Here is a 17,621-nt window from a genome sequence, read left to right on the forward strand (position 1 = left end):
TGAACTCCAAGAGATCCACTTGTTTTGCCTCCTCAGTGTTGGGACTAAAGGCTTTACAATGCCCAGATTTTCTTTTTTCTTATTCTTTCTTTTCATCAAAAACAAAACACCACCGTCAAGTCCACCAATGTGTGCAGCGTATATATCTCTAGATGTGTGTGCGTGTGTGACCTTATGGAGTATGACCTACTTACTGGGGGTTACAAAGAAAACTGGCTGCCCTGCTCCCAGAAGCTATCAGTTGCCAAGCCCATTTATTTTTGCTTTTGTTTTCTGAGACAGAGTCCTACTATGTAGCTCTAGGTTGGCCTTGAAGCCAAAAAGGTCCACCTGCTTCTGCCCCCAACTCTATCCTGTGTGGGGAATAAAAGAATGAACTCGCCATGGTTTCTGGCGAAACTTCATTATTTCTGCCTCATCAGCAGCAGAACTGTGGGTATATGTGCTGCCATACTTGGCTTTTTACATAGGTACTGGGGATTTGAACTCTGATCCTCAAGCTTGCAGGGCAGACTCTCTTACCAACTAAAAAACTACTTTTGTAGTTTTAAACTTTTTCTTCTTTTTAAATACCAATAAAACTGGTCTGAATTTATCCTTTGATTCTGAAGCTGGGAAGTTGACACCACTTCATGGTAAATTAAACAGGCTTGTTTTGTTACCTGGAAACTTATGTTATGGAACTTATGCTATGTATTTATGTAAAACCATGAAACCATGCTCAGGCGATGGACTCAGCACTGTGTGGACAGAATTCTCCCCAGTGATCTATGTATGGAATCAATACATCCTGCCAACACCCAGTAGAGTTTAAGAGCAGAAGCTCAGATGCCTTTAAGATCTATCTGTAAAGAGAATCTGTATAAGTGAGAAGACTGAACACTCTATAAAGATGCTGTCCTCCCAGCTTAAGGACAGACACATAGATCAAAAGAACAAAGTGTGTGCTCGGAAAGACGCCTGTATGCATATGGCCCATTAATTTTTGACAAAGGAGCCAAGGTAATTAAATGGGAGACGGACAGTTCTGTCAAGAAATGAAGATGGAACAACTGAAAGATGAGTTACTAACTCCTAAATGAACGCTAAATAGATTACAGACCTAAGTGTGGAGAGCAAGAGTGAATGTTCCAGAAGAAACACACATCCTTGTTGGAGTCAGCTCAGGTTTTAAGATTGTTACACAAAGCACATGCTATCAAGGACTGACATGCTAAAAACTCATTAAAATAAGACAAGGCAGGAACTGGAATGAAAACATTAACAATCCAATAAAGAACTTGTTTTCATTTACATAAACAATTCTTACAATAGATAATTCACCCAAAAACCAAGCAAAAGGGCGGGATATGGTAGCACCTGCCAATTGCCAAGAACTTAAGGGGCAAAGGCAGGGGCAGGAGGATGGCAAGTTCAAAGCCAGCCTGCTCCAGCCAGGCAGGGATACATCGCGACACCATCTCAAAAATCCAAATTCTCACAAAAGATACAAATTCTAGTAAGAGATGAAAATGCCATTATTAATCAGACAAATGCAGATTACATATATAAGCTCAAAGCTGGACAATGACCCAGCCATAATCCGGGCACTCAGAAGGCTCAGGCAGGAGATACTGGACCATAGAGATTGAGATTGTCTAAAAGACATATAAAGCCAAAAAAAAAAAAAAAAAAAAAAAGTACAGACAAAATTACTCACCCAATGGAATTGTTAAAATAACAGAATTTATTGAAAACAAACCGTTTCAGATAACAACAAGGACTCACAACACTGGTAGAAACACTAAACATGAAGTGCCTTAGATAAGAAGCAGACATGGCTGTTATTCTCATGTTTGAATGTAAAACAAAAGATCTCTCTTCCATAGCAGTAATTTCAAAGATCAGGGTGCAGTATGCACACACTGAAGTTAATTAAATAGTGTGAAGGGTCACAGTGGTAAACACATAATTCATACTGCTCAGCCCCCTTCAATTGTCCCAGCCTAACTAAAGTGCCAAAGCAGTGGCTGGCCCAGTGGGCTAGATAAGAGTAATTAGTCAGTGTCAGGCAGACATAAATAACAGATGCTGCCAGGGCTGCAAAGCAAGCTCTTGGGGGATAGTGAGAAACAGCCCAGGCAAGCTGTGTGTGTAAGAGCCTGAGCAAGGTCACTGTGTGTAAGAGCCCGAGCAAGGTCACTGTGTGTGTAAGAGCCCGAGCAAGGTCACTGTGTGTGTAAGAGCCTGAGCAAGGTCACTGTGTGTGTAAGAGCCTAAGCAAACTGTGTGTGTAAGAGCCTGAGCAAGGTCACTGTGTGTGTAACAGCTTAAGTAAGCTCACTGTGTATGTAAAGAAACAGCCTGGTCACAAGCATATTTTCAAATTTAAACATGAAACAGATCAGAATTTTTAACACAAAATTGTTGTGTAAGCTGTGTTAACAAAACTGCACTATTTTCAGAGGTAAAGAAACACTAAACATTGAAAGTCTTCTGCATCTAAACCCTCCACCGGGAGGCAGGCCTCCCCCCAAGCCATTTGTAATTATTTTTAAAGCGAGTTTGTAAGTAAAATAAATGAAAACCTGGTGGATTTTTGTTTTTTAGTCAAATTGATTCTGGATGAATTCTTATTTCACACATTCTCAGTTGGAGAAATTCTTTATCCAAATTTTCCCCATTTTTTCTTTCTCATTTTTCTTTTAAAATTGAATGCAGGGACTGTATAGCTCCGACTGGCCTGGATCTCTCTATGTAGAGCAGCCTGGCTTTGAATTCAGAGATCCACCTGCCCCTGCCTCCCTACTGTAAACCACCAGGTCAGCCATCTTCCTGCTTTCTAAGTATTCAGCCTATCCTTCCACGGAATAATTCTAGCTTGCCAAACATCACTGGCTACTGTTGAAGATAGAAGCACAGACTCACAGGCATACACACAGTCTAGACATATAACTGCATGGCTATGTTTACAGCATGTCACCTGCAATCTCAGCACTCAGGAGACAAAAGGTCAGAAATTTAAAGTCACCCTCAGGTAGTCTAAAGCTGGACTGGGCTACGTGAGTCCCTGCTTCAAACAAACAAATATCTTGCTTTTTATATCATGGATACCAAAATTCATATATTTTAAATTTTCCTAAATAGACCCACAGAAAATCATTTTCAGCCGCACAGATAAAATCCAAACAACCTGCTCAATTTTAGCAACACAGTAAGAACCCCATGCACACTGGAGCTGGCAAGATGGCCGCACGACATGGAGTCAAGCACCTTGACATTGTGCCACCCTTCACCCTAAGTGACTGAAGAGTTCTTACTGTACTCCCTCAGCACAGAAGTACTGACATGACAAACGCTAACGTAAAAACAAGAGGCTAAGAACTCACACCATCAGAACTCAGTACAGCAACCCGTGACACAAACGTGCCATCAGCATAGCGTGAGGGGTGTGGCAGCAGATCTATGCACAAGCTGACCTGGAGAACAGGGCAGGAGCCATTAGACTCAAAAGTGAGCAGGGCTGAAGCGGAGCTCACAGGGAAGGAAGCCACAGGAGCTGCCTATGTAGGAGACGATCTTAAATCATCCAAGAAAGTCCTTAAGAAAACAGGGCAGTGAGCTAAGAAATGACTAATCCGAGAGCTGCAGAGACAAAGCTCAGCAGTAGAGCATTTTCGAATGGCATCTGTCAAGTGCTGGGTTTGTCTCTCAAGGACCACAGGCCCCAGAACCAGAAACTGTAGCTGGAACATGAGTTAATCTGGAGGCCCTGAAAGTGGTGCAGGAAAGGACATGATTTCTTTATAAATGGCTTTGGGGAGAAGTCTGAATTTTATCTGGATGAACCTGACCAACGAGGAGTTTAAAATTTTGATGGTGTATACATTTTATTCTTGCTAACATTCCCTTTATAAGCCCGCCACTCCACAAGTCTCACAAGATGATCTGCTGACCTTGGGTTCTACTGTTCAAGATTTACACTCACATCTCTACAACTGGCTGTGGTTCAGCAGGTAAAGGCATTGCTACCAGGCCTGAGGACGTGAATTCAACCCTGGGACCTACACTGTGAACTGAGAGAGCCAACTCCCTAGTCCTCTGACTGTGACACAAGCACTGGGCCATGTGTGCATCAATACACACAGTAAATAAAACGGAACACCAGTCTGTATTGCATCTACAATACAGAGTGTGTCAGTCTTATGTATAGTGCAGAGAGTGTACCAACCACACAGAGCATCTCTTCATCATTTAGGATTTGATTTCTCTCAGTAGTGTTCTGTAGTTCTAAATATACAGGTCTCACACTTTTTTTTCTTTTTAAAACTACATTCCCTCCATCTATCCACCAACCTATCTAATGTGTATATATAGGCACACATTTATCTATCTATCTATCTATCTATCTATCTATCTATCTATCTATCTATCTATCTATCTATCTAATGTGTGTATAGGCACACATCTATCTATATCTATCTATCTATCTATCTATCTATCTATCTATCTATCTATCTATATCTATCTATCTATATCTATCAATCTATCTATCTATCTATCATCTATCTAATGTGTGTATATAGGCACACATCTATCTATCTATCTATCTATCTATCTATCTATCTATCTATCTATCTATCTATCTAATGTGTGTATGTATAGGCACACGTTTATCACTATGTGTGTGCACTCACATGTGTGTTTGTGCACAAGTGCAGATCAAGAACTGTGAGTTGATTCCTTCTACCATGTGGGTCTCAGGGACTGAACTCAGACTGTCAAGCTTGGGAGCCAACGCCTGTCCCTGCCGAGCCATCTTGTCAGCTTTCTGTTGGGAACCTGAACCTGAGGCTTTTCTTTCTTCATTCCCTCTATGCTTGGAAGGTTTGTTTGTTTTATGTCCATGTTTATCTGAGTTTTAATAGTCTTCCACCTTCTGTCTCTGGGTTCTGGTTATTATGAGGTGTAAAGACTATTTTCTGCCCTACTTTTCAGTGCTTCTCTCGTCCCCTGTTACAGCACTGAGGACGGGCACTCAGAATTTCCTGACACGGTGAGAAACTCAATGTTTGTTAAATCTTCCCCTTGTTTTGGCATTATCATTCACATAGATCTATCAGTCTATGTATCACCCATCCACTTGTCTCTCTGAGAGAGACTTTTTGAAGGCAGGGTCTCATGTGGCTCAGGCTGGCTTTGAACTTACTATGAAGCAAAGGATGACCTTAAATGCCCAAGCCTCTCCCTCAGCTCACCTTTAGAGCACTTTCATGGCTGTCAAGTTTAATGACTTGTCCTTCTACTAACCCCACAGTCTTCCATCGCTGTCTCACCTCCACAGTGAGGTGCCTTCTTAGAGAAAACAGACCTATCTCAATATGCATCTCTGCTTAATTCTGTCACTTGAGGGTCTTTATAAGTTCATCTTTCTCTGCATTTGTTGTCTGAGCAAACAGCAGCGATTGAGGACTTCATGCAAAATGTCGGGTTTCATCATCCCCATGTACTCATGGTGCTTTCTGCAGTTCTGTCTGTCTATCTGTCTGTCTCCCCTTGTGCATCCACTCTATGTGCTCTCCCATAGCCTTCTATGCAGAACAGAGTTCTTGTTTCATCTGCTAGTCCTTGTAGACCTCTACCCTACTAAGTCCTACCCTCTATTTATTACCATAGCAGGGGACAATAAAGTATTGAATTGGTGGGGTTTACAAGACACCGTTATTTACATTTACATTCCAGCTTCATGACATCAGAAAAAGCCCAGAGGTAAAGCATGGGGCAGTCATCTTGGAATTATTGGAAGAGGAGGCAGACTTTCTTTCTTTTTTTAAATATTAATGGAGTAGACTTTCAAATCCTTATCAGCTATCAAGTGTTGTGTTGCAAGTAGAAGAGAGGATCTGAAGGAGCAAGCTTAAAGGCTGCTTCGACCTCCTGCAAGTCTAAAACATATGACAAGTCCTGTGCTAAGATGTCAGGTTGGCTACAATTCCTTCAAGTTCCCATGCAAGGCTAACAGGAGCTACAAAAATGAAAGCTAAGCTGCTTCCAGAGCCTGGTTTGTGTTAGTCTCGGGTCAGTAGAGCTCTGCTTCAGCTTTCTTCAGAGAAAACGACACCATCAAAGTCTCATTCTCACAGATAGCACTGAAACCTGGAATCAGAGGTTGGCAAGTGCAGCTTTGCCCAGCAGCCTCATTCGTACCCCATCCCATTATGCAGCAGCAGTGAACTCAAGACATCTGTGTCAGGAGGCGGAAGAACGCAGAGTTAGCATCAGCATAATGGTAATATGCAGCCGCATCGGCTTCACTGAATCCTAACGCTGGAACACAGATTCCTCAGTTTTAAAAGCAGCATTAAGTATCTCTGACACCAAACCCTTTGCAGCCTGCTAACCCGAAGTCTGAACAACGGTCCCAAGCCACTTCCTATCCACCACAACAGAACTTGTATTCCTGCTGGACACTCAAGTCTGGATCCCCCTTCCCAACCTTTCCTGGACATGTTCTCAACAGAAAACCAAGGCGAATGATGACAGAGAAGAGGGTAGTAAATATGGCAGCTACGTGCAAGAAGAGCTAGTGCACCCAGCATGCAGAAAGCTGAGACAGAAGGATTGTTCTGAGCCTGAGGTCAGCCTGGGTTGCAGAGTGAGACCTTGTCTCAAAAACAGTAACAAATGTGTGCCAGGTAAGTAATGTGCATATAAGCATTAAAAAATGAGAGAAACTGAGTATGTAAAAGATCCTCCAATACTAACACATTATGTGAGGCTTACAGGTGTGAGTAGTTACACAAAAATACGTAGAAAAGCTGAAGAAGTCACAGCACATAGAGGACAGCCACCAGCTTCTGCACAGATGCTTCCTTTCCTTTCCTCTAACTCTATATGAAGTTGCCTGAAGTACAGTAAGCACTGACTGAGTCCCATACGCTAACTGCTGACAGTGGTTTAGTCACTAAGGAGAGAAAACATCTCTTAGTCATACCTGCATGTTACACTTGCTAGTTATCGACTAGGGAGACATGTTCTGAAGGCTGAAAAGATAGCTCGGCAGCTAAGTGCACTTGATGTTCCTTCAGAGGACCTGGGCCCAGCACCCATACCTGTAACTCCATTTCCAGGGGTTCTGACAGCATCTTCCCATCTCCACTGGCATGTATGTACACAGCACACATACATATATCCACACAAAATATCACACACACATAAAACAACAAAATAAATCTTATCTTTATGAATTATTTGTTCATATTAGATACAGTTTAAAGAATATAAATACTCTTTATTTATTTTAGAAGGTAAAAATTAGACTTTAGGGTGTCTGCAAAGATCAGAAGAGAATGTTGGTGTTGGAGTTATAGATGCTTGTGAGCCACCAGATATGGATGCTAGAATATAAAATTGGGTCCACTTAAAGATCAGCTATTGGCAGCTGAGCTCTTTCTTAAAATATGTTTGGAATCAAATACTACGACACTTTAAACACATGCAGCGGGTAGCTCTGAGTCCTCTAACCTCAGCATCTGCTATGTTCTTCTAAGTAAACCGACACACGTGTGGTCACCCCAGAATGAAGGCAATGTTTTGCCTGTGCTTGCTTTCTTACCTGCTTTAACCGGAAAAGGCTTTTCCAGCAGAAATACTGTCTGTTTCCAGTGTGTTTTGGTGCTCTGGGGGCCAGTAGAGAACACAACCTGCATTGGTGAAGTTCAGAAGTATGTGATGAAATACATGGGCTTTAATGTCATGGTACATTAATCTACGACATCAAATACAAGCTGCAATTGCTTACAACAGCAAAATGCTTCTGATCAAACACCTCGAGGCACAAATCAAACACAGTATTCTGTATAATTAATCTTTATGAATAACTCATGATACTTACCCTGTTGTGGCAATTCTTCTCAAAATATATATCAAAGTACCCAGCAACTGCCTGTAATGAAAAAAGTCAGTATAATTGACCATTGCAGTAATTCCCTGACGTAGTCATTAACTACTCAGTCTCCTAAGACTTGACAAACTAGAAACTATCTCAGAGCAGACACCGCACAAACTTACTTGTCACTAGTTTTCCAGAAAAAGATGTTGTAAGTAAAATGAAGAATATAATTGGGTTTTCCCCACAGAACAGCGCAATAAGGCTAATCAAACAATCAATAGATGGTTTATTAGAGAAATGCTCATGCCAACTGCTCAAGGTGAGAGGCTAGGAGCAGAGGCCTGGCCAGCACGGAATACTACTGGACCCCAGGGCAGCCATGTTGCGCCTCCAGCTTTTCTCAGACATCAGATAGCAGCAGGGCAGGCGAGCTGGGAAAGGCCAGAAGTACCAGTCAGAGTTCACGCCGTGACTCACAGAAACCTGGATCTACACGAACATGGCTACACTTTGGCTTGGTTTACGGCAGAAGTGTTCTTTTATGCAACTCATTTTTACTTTTCTCATTTAATTCACCCAACTTTAAAGCAAATTACAATAGTTTTGTGATGGGATAGTAAGTACAATTTTTTAAATGCTATTTTCAAAACTATAATGAGCATAAATCACATTACTCAAATAAAACCATGTTATGAAAATATCTTGATATATATGACAAAAAGCATTAAAATTAACTCGAAGGCTTACTGGGACAATACAAGAAAGTCTCTAGAAAAACACTAACACATTTGGGTAAATATATATTTCACCTTTGAAAAAAGATTTATGTTTGTTTTATATGTATGTAGGGTTGCACGTATGTATGGGGACCATATGGTAATGATTTACATGAGATAATTACTGACAATCATGCCGATTAAGCCAAATAAAAGTTTTAGTGTTTTTTATGGATGGTCAGGCCAAGGTGGGCTTGAGCCTATGAAAAGTCTCTTGGTGCCTAAACTCAGGACTATAGCATCTCTAAAGGAAAAAGCTACCCAGATACATCAAAGTTCAGTGAGGGTAAGAGTAACAGAAATATTCATTTCTGCACAGGATAGTAGTGGTTTTAGACACACCTTGCCAATTACTTTGGTTAATACATCTGGACCACACTCAAGGCCATGGAAACCTCAAATGTGCTGCTAGGGCAGGAGGTGGAGGACTAAGAACTGTCTAAGCAAACACAAAATGGAGGCAGACCAGGATGGCCTTACCTCGGTCATCTCAGTACCTGTGCCTGACGTCTGTGGCAACCAGAAGAGGGCACAGATCCCCTCAGCTGGAGTTACAGGGGTATGCTACTGCTGGGAACCAAACCTGGATCCTTGGCAAGACCAGCACATTCTATTAACCACCAAGACATCTCTGTAATTCCACCTCTGTCTCTTTAAGACTTAAATGCTGCTATTCCATTTTCCTTCATAATGAATTAGGTGGACTTAATCTGTTTTCAAAACTAGCATTAAATTAAACTTACAAAGTTCTAAAAACAAGACATTGATTATTGAAAAAAATCGCCACCAGGCCAATTTGTGTGCTCTGTTGCTTTTGCAAAGAATGTGGAATTTTATTGATCTTTGAGGGCTAATTCACACGGAGTCCAAAGCAAATCCAATACTTAACCTTCAAGTTCATTACATTTTAGACACTAAGAGGGGATGGGAATGCTGCTGATACTTCTGCCAAACAGAATCACAGAGCAGAGGTTCTCAGACGCAGACTATCCTAGAGAGTCACGAGGCTACAGTGGGCTTCTATGGCAAATCCATGTCTCAAATACCTATGGTACCTTCATGAATGTAGCTAGCTGCTTTTCTAAGTGTCTTCCTGGATGCTTGCCTTGTTCACGACTATATTCCTGGTGCCTGGTCCACGGAGTCCAATAAAGGTCTTCTGGGTGGTGATGAGCAGATACAACCTGAGTCCACCACTTACCTTGCTGACCACATTCTGCCCTATCAGGCTGCCTGCACTCTGTTTAAGACAATGGCTGAGACATAGCTAGGATTTCTAGAACTCTCACACAGCTCCATTTTATATAGTTCTCAAACATTTTTAGTCCCCTGTCTCTTAAACACAGCTAGCCTTATACAGAAACTGATAAAAAAAAAATCAAATGATTTATTGTTATTTGTTTTTAAGGCTGGCTTATTTAGAAAAGGAAAAAAGACCAGGTACAATCTTCTGCGAAGGGAGAGAGGAACCAAGGGCCGAGTCCAGTACTGATAGCTAGAGACTAATCAACAATAGAATCTTCATTAAAAACCCTTAAGTAGGAGGCTGGTGGATACATCCATGTACCAGAATAACTCACAATGCTTGTGTGACAAAGGCAGCTCTGGGGCTGTGGCCTTTCTATTTACTCTTTCTGCCGAGAAAGGCAGAGCTCTGTAGTCTAGCTGCACAGGCACAGGGGATGTGGGAAGCTACCACTGGTCCATGATCTCTGAAATGCGAGGCTACTCAGACTGAGACCTTAACATGTGGAATCTGCACTAAGCCAAATGGTTCAGAAATTAAATCACAGGACATCTAGGTGCGGGGAAGATTGGTGTTCAGTGTGTGGGCAGAGGAAATGTTTTCCTTAGTTAACTACTGACCAGAGAAACAATCAGAACACACTACTAGGTGGCAGACACAGCCAATGTGTGACCACAATGCACCTGTGAAGATGTTCACCAGGGCTGACAGGTGACAACTTTACATTATTCATGTTTGCTGCATTGACATTTCTAAAAGAAACACCAGCCATAGGAAATAGGTAAATGTGAGTACCATTCCTTTTACCTGTAGCACTGCACAGACCTACACTTCAACCACCTTCTTTGTTTCTCAGCTCTCCCCAAAGGCTGAGGGGAAAATGGACTGACCCAGGGAGTACTCTCAGAGGGTCCTCCCCCAATTCGCACCACCACAATAACATTTTCCAACAAAGAGAGAGAGCAGAAAGAGGGAAGGGAAAGGAGGTAGAGGGAAGGAGGAGGAGGAAGATCACAAAGAAAACCATTTCTCTAACTCTGCTTCTGAGAAAATCAGACTGCCAATCAATCACCTGGCAGGACAGCTGCAGTAATGTCAGAATGCTCATCTAGGGAGGGATCTGAAAGTACAAAGGTACCTTAGAACTGTCCATAACCCCAGACAGCTGTCTATGAATTTTAGCTAAAATAATGATAATGATAATGATAATAATAATGATAATAATAATGATAATAATAATAATAATAATAATAAAGATGAAGCTAATCCGCCTACCCCACCATAAACAGTAAAGGAAATACTGATGAGTCTGGATAATAAAAACAAAGAAGAAAGAAGTATTTATGTTGTTTTGCTAACCAGCATTTGGAAGCCTCTTGACCTGCTCTGCTTTCTGGAAACTACATCTGTCTCTGCTTCCCCAGTCAGACTTGTTTCTCAGTAGCAGCTGGATGCTGAGACCACAAAGACGCGAGAGGACTTAGAAAAAGATGAACAGTATCTGCAGACAGCCTGCTCTGCAGTGCGCTTTCCCAGGACTGTAAATACAGAACACACAGGCTGTGGAAAGCCAGAGGGGGAGTTTCTGGGCTCTAGTTTGAGACGGGGTCTCATTATGCAGCACAGGGTGGCCCTGAATATATGTTCCTCATAACTCAGTCCAAGAGCTGGGACTGTATTTTGTTCTTAAATACAGCAAGATCTAGAATGCCATTAGTCTCCCTTCTTATTGGCTATTTAGTAATCTGTCCTTATCATATTTTATTAATTTATCTGTTTGTTTTCAGTTACTCAAGGTCAGCTGTAGTCTAAAAACAATAAAACAAGGTAGAAATACGCGAACGTAAAGTAACCTCCTATAGCATTACCGTGGTCCTCGCCATTGCTGTTGCCCTTTCATTATGCTTTGGATGTGCGTTACTTTACGGCAGTGCATGGGATATGTCGGTTTGGGTACTGTCCAGGGTTTCAGGCACTGAGCGGGATTACTAAAGATGTGATTCTAGAGGCAGAAAAGACTCAACCTAAAGTGCAGTTGTGGAAGCCAGCTGAACTATGGCTGGACCTTGTATTTCTGCAGAGCCATTTGGGCAGATTGCTGCTTTCAATCAAATGCCAGCTGGTCTGAGAACAAACCTGTTCTGTCTAGAACCTGCTTTTCGATTACAGTCCCACCATCCTCTTGCCATCACCATGGCATGTCTTAGGGCCTCAAGTGCTAATCCCTCCCTCCCCTCTCTCTATCTCTCTCAGATAGGGATTCTCTGTGTAGCCCTGGCTTGTCTGGAACACTCTCTGTAGACCAGGTTGGCCTCAAAGTCAGAGGTCCACCAGCCTTTGCTGCTGAAGTGCTGGAGTTAAAGGCACCCATCAGTACACCTGGCTCCGGGCGCTAAATCAATGAACTATATTCTTCCCTTGGAAGTCACTCAAACACAAGAATCCACCACCACCACAGAGCACTGGAAACATGACTTTTAGGTAACAGTAGTAAATGACTTGGGCAGGCTTCGCAAGCACATGGTGGCTCAGAAGGCAGGCACACAGATATTTTGTCAGCAGCAGCACTGCGGACAGCCCGGGAGGAAGAGCTGTGAAAATCAAGCATCAAAGGCAGCTGACTATTCTACAAAGTCAGGGTCGTAATTAAATCATGTGCTGCCTCTGTGTTCTATCAGTCTGAAAACTTTAAGCTGTGAGGCTGAGGGAGAACGGGTAGCCACCAATACCTACCACAGTGAGAAGTGAGATGGGAAGGGTGACAGCACAAGAGGAAAGACCGACCAACAGTGATTCTAGGACAGGTGACTACTCTTGACATGACCAGACTCTTGAGTCTGACATTTGAGGCATGTGGGGAAGTAAAGCCAGTGTGTGGCCTTATAGTGCAGCATGTTCCTGAGCACTAGAACAATGTTTCAGAGGGAGCTCCTCATGGGTGTCAGAGAGTTATAAACAGACTCATTAAAAAAAAAAAAAAACAAAAAAAAAAAAACAAAAAAAAAATGAAAAAACGTTTTAAGCCACATTTTTTTTTGCTTACTTTATATGCATAAGAGTAAACCGTTCTTTTTACACTCATACATTTGAAGAATAATGACTTAGAATTAAACAAATGACTTTTTCATGTGTGTCAGTGCGGTGGGTCTTTTTACAAAGGTATACCCATGTGCTCAGGGAAGAAGACAGCAGCCAATGAAATGAAGTCAGTCTAGACTGTATGAGAAAAAAGGAAATTAAAAATCATCATGATCACTATCACCTGCAGGGGGTAATTCATCATTTCTGTTCCTCTTTGGTATCATGTTCCACCAGCGTGTGGTTACAGCAGATACAATTAGGCAGCTGGCCACAGACGTGGGGGGATAATGTGCTTTTGATGGAGTTTATTCAAGCACAGAGGAGCAGAGCTTGTAATCCATGCAGCAGGATCTCTGCAGCAAAAGCACAATTCATCTGCCGTGGAGTATTTCCTTCGAAATCTCAACACTGAATTTAAACGCCAACAGATGAAGGGTCTGAAGCCAGCAGCAGATGATGCAGGGGGAGGTGTCAGAGCTTATATTGTAATACATAAACACACGAGAACACAAACTCGGTGACACGGTGGCTGAGCAGGCACTGGAGCTGTGGCGGCTGGCACAGAGACCAGCGAATGTGAGAGCTACAGTTTCCTCCCCAAGCTAACTATGCTTTAAATTATAGACTCCTTCTTCTTCAATTAATTTCTATTTTATCCCAAGAGTGGATTTGCATCTCTGTTTGCTGTAGTGGTCCCTCTAGGGGACAATGCATGCTAAATGCCGTGCAGCTCCCGAGGGGCAGTGCCAGACTGAGCGGTGTTTAGAAATGGACGGAACAACATGGAAGGCAGCAAAGCACACAGAAAGCCTACAAGACCCTTTGTGCAAAAACGCACTACAATACTAACTTATCTTCAGACAATGGCTAGAAGGCCTTTTCAGGGTTAGATCATATCCTTCTGATTTCAAACTGCTTATTAACATGACTTTAGGAAATCGAATCATCTCTTCACAGTCTAGAGTTGCTTTGTGGGGAAAACCCTCTGGCTATGTGGGCTCCAGTCCTCCTGTTCCAGTCTCCCGAGCAGATCTAAAGGCACATATAACTAGCTAACCTAAACACAATACCTGTAATCTGTAACCTAAACACACCTAATTGGAGACAGTCTTTTGGCCTCTAAACAAAAACTATTGTTTTATAGAGCCATCTTTACCTTTAAAATTATTACTTACCTTTAAAAATACTATTGCTATTTGGTTCTTTGGAAACAGGATCTCAGCACAGACTGAGATCACTAACTTCCTGATCCTGCTACCTCCATCTTACAGGTTTTAGGATTGTGTCACCCATGCCCAGTAGTATGTGTTTGCAGAAAAACGAACTTAAGTGCACAATGCAGCGAGCTTTCAAGCCAACTACAGTTGTGAAATTCATTTTCAAATTAAGAAACAGAAAACAACCGTGTGTGGTGGCACACGCCTTTAATCCTGCACCTGGGAAGCCTAGGCAGGTGGGTCTCTGTAAGTTACTGGGTTGCCTGTTCTGTATAGTGGGTACCAGACCAGCTAAGGCAACAAATGAGACTGTCTCAAAAAAAAAAAAAAAAAAAAAAAAAACAACCCAAAATGTCAGCATCCTGGTAGATGTCCTTGCACATGGAGCCAGCCCTAGGCATCCCTGCGCCAAAAGAAACCACTACCCTACTTTCCAAGTGCAGGCTGGCTTCTCTAGCACACACTTTACAGAAATAGGACCATAAATCATTTGGTCTTTTGTGTCTACTTTTCCCTGAGCTTGTCTGTGCTGCTATTATAAAATGCACGTGACATGGCTTCTCAGAATGGCTTCTGTGCTGTACTCATTTTCTGTTACTCCTATGTTGACCGAAACCTTAGACGGAAAGACGTCAGATGGGGACTAGTGTAAGGAATTTCCTCAGCCTGTGCCAGCAGACCCTCTGAAAGCTGTGAGGTTTCTCGGTAATGCAGCACCTTATTTACACCGACACCGGAGGCTGGCACACTCTGGGTGGGCATCCCTGCTGCTTCCTTCATCCTCATCACTGCCTGTAGGTTTTATCTGCACTGTACCATTTCTCCATTCTCTGAGACAGAATCCCCTGTAGCTCAGGATAGCCAAGAACTTTGGATCCTCTGAGGTTACAGGTATGCACTGCCCCTGGCTTTCTCCATCATTCCCTGGATTTATCTGTTTGTTACTCATTCTTCCTGCATTTTAATGCTCACTCATAGCTGTGGTTGACCTGGAATTCACTCTGTGGAATAGCCTGGCCTCTAACCTAGAGACCCACCTGCCTCTGCTTTCCAGGTGCAGGATTAAAGGCGTGTGCCACCACACCCTGCTGTTTTCTGTTTCTTAATGTGAAAATGAATTTCACAGCTGTAGTTGGCTTGAAAGCTCACTGCACAGTTAGCATGGTGGTACCATCAACTGTGAGACACAATAACCCCTTCTTCCCTTGGGCGTTTCCAGGGTTCTTTCATCATAACAATAGGAATGGCAGCAAGTCTTTACCAATCCCACATCTGATAGAGGTCTAATATCCAATATATACAGTATATATACAATATACAATATATATACAATATATATAAGTTAGACCCCAGAGAATCAAACAATCCTATTAAAAAATGGGATAGAGAGCTAAACAAAGAATTCTCAATTGAGGAATATAGAATGGCTGAGAAGCACCTAAGGAAATGCTTGACATCCCTAGTCATCAGGGAAATGCAAATCAAAATAACCCTAAGATTCCACCTCACACCAGTCAGAATGGCTAAGATCAAAAACTCAGATGCTAGCAGATGCTGGAGAGGATGTGGAGAAAGAGGAACACTCCTCCACTGTTGGTGGGGTTGAAAGCTGGTACAACCACTCTGGAAATCAGTCTGGCGGTTCCTCAGAAAATTGGACATAGTTATCTGAAGACTCAGTTATTCCACTTCTGGGCATATACCCCAAAGATGCTCCAACAAACAATAAGGACACATGCTCCACCATGTTCATAGCAGCCTTATTTATAATAGCCAGAAGCTGGAAAGAACCCAGATGTCCTTCAGTAGATGAAAAGATACAGAAATTGTAGTATATTTACACAATGGAGTACTACTCAGCTATCAGAAAGAATGACTTTATGAAATTCTTAAGAAAATGGCTGCATCTAGAGAATATCATCCTGAGTGAGATAACCCAGTCACAAAAGAACAGACATAATATGCAGTCACTGATATTTGGATACTAGCCCCAGAAAGATCTGAATACCCAAGAAACAACACATTGACCATATGAAGCTCAAAAAAAAAAAAAAAAAAGGCCAAAAAGTGGAAGCCTCAGTCCTTCTTAGAAAACAAAATAAAAAAACCAATAAGTGTATAGCACCCTCTCAGAGTGGGGTACACCTACACCTTAAATCATTAATAACTCAAGAGCTAAGAAGACAGCCTGGTGGAAACTTTTGGTATTTAAAAATCATATGTTTAATGTATACACACCAAGAAAACTTTGACTATTTCCATGTTACGTTTTGTTTTACATGTACTTTATGCTTACTGTAACTAGGAAGATTTCAATGCATACTATCAAACCTTTAAAAAAATAAAGTACCGACAAAAAATATATTCATATAGTTTTATGCCAAAATGCCTTTAAAAATCTGTACATTTATCTCCTTTTTTAAAATAAAGTTGTAAGGAGAATAAAAGGGAATGTAGCAAGGACATGTCTTGTCCTTGTATCTCGGGTTATTTTCTTCTGGCGTAAAGCCCAGCTCACAGATCCTTTAACACTGCTGTATGCAGGTCTGCTAACTTGCACTCTACTGAGCTGTAGGATGCTTGGTTCTTTTTCACATTGGGTACCTTATTCTTAAACATGTTTCAAACCCTTTTCTCCTTAACATGCCAAGTCTAGCTGATTTCATGTCTATGTGGACAAACTAGTACCTGTGGCAGACAGAGCTTAGCCCCTGCTGTGTCATCTGATTCTTGGCCCACACTGTCTTCTATGTTTTTAAATTGCTGACTACTTTAGATTATGTTCTATACACTGAATTAAAAAAAAAAATGCCAGTAGAAATCATTTTAGGTGTCTAAGAGCAATGTTCTAGAAAGGTCTTTACGTTCATCTCAGATGTGCGAGGTGGGGGGACTAGCGACTCAGCGCTGTTGTTGTGTACTCTGGGGATCCAGATCCCCTGGATCAGTCAGGGTCAGACGCTGGCTGCAGTCGCAGTCTCTGGTCTCTGCTCTGCTCTGTTCTGTCAGTCTTTCAGCATCCCCATCACAAAGCCTTAGGAAGACAAGCACCACGGCTACCAAAGGGCAACATGAAGCTGCTCGGCTGCAGGGCAGAAACAGCTCAGTCTGACTTTTTCGAGTCTTCTCTTCTCCCCATCACCCCTGTTTTCATCCCACCTACTGTAGGCTGTCTTCAGACTCACTGTGTAGTCGAGGATGACTCTGCATTTCTGATTCTTCTGTCTCCACCTCCCAGTGTCAGAGTTACAGCTTGGTTTATGCAGTGCAGTGGGGATGGAACCTGGCCTCCTTGTGTGCTAGGCAGGCACTCTACCAACTGAGCCACATCCCCGGTCCCTCTGCGGACTTTTTCGTTGTACATCTTGAATAGTCTAGTGAAACACTAATACATATATAAAATCCTGCAATATACACATTTCAGACTCCCC

The 17,621-nt window shown here is 42.2% G+C and overlaps 1 protein-coding gene across 1 annotated transcript in view; it reads right to left on the reverse strand.

The window, feature by feature from the left end:
* The window catches only part of PRMT3 (protein arginine methyltransferase 3), an 81,017-nt gene that overhangs the window by 5,954 nt on the left and 57,442 nt on the right, over positions 1-17,621 (reverse strand). The window contains exons 14-15 of the mRNA XM_080909154.1: positions 7,874-7,924; positions 7,595-7,682 (exon numbers count right to left, since the gene is read on the reverse strand). Of these exons, the coding sequence (XP_080765280.1) occupies positions 7,595-7,682; positions 7,874-7,924 (139 nt within the window). The remainder of the gene's footprint in view (positions 1-7,594; positions 7,683-7,873; positions 7,925-17,621) is intronic.

The sequence above is a fragment of the Micromys minutus genome, assembly GCF_963924665.1.
Source record: "Micromys minutus genome assembly, chromosome: 32".
NCBI lineage: Eukaryota > Metazoa > Chordata > Mammalia > Rodentia > Muridae > Micromys > Micromys minutus.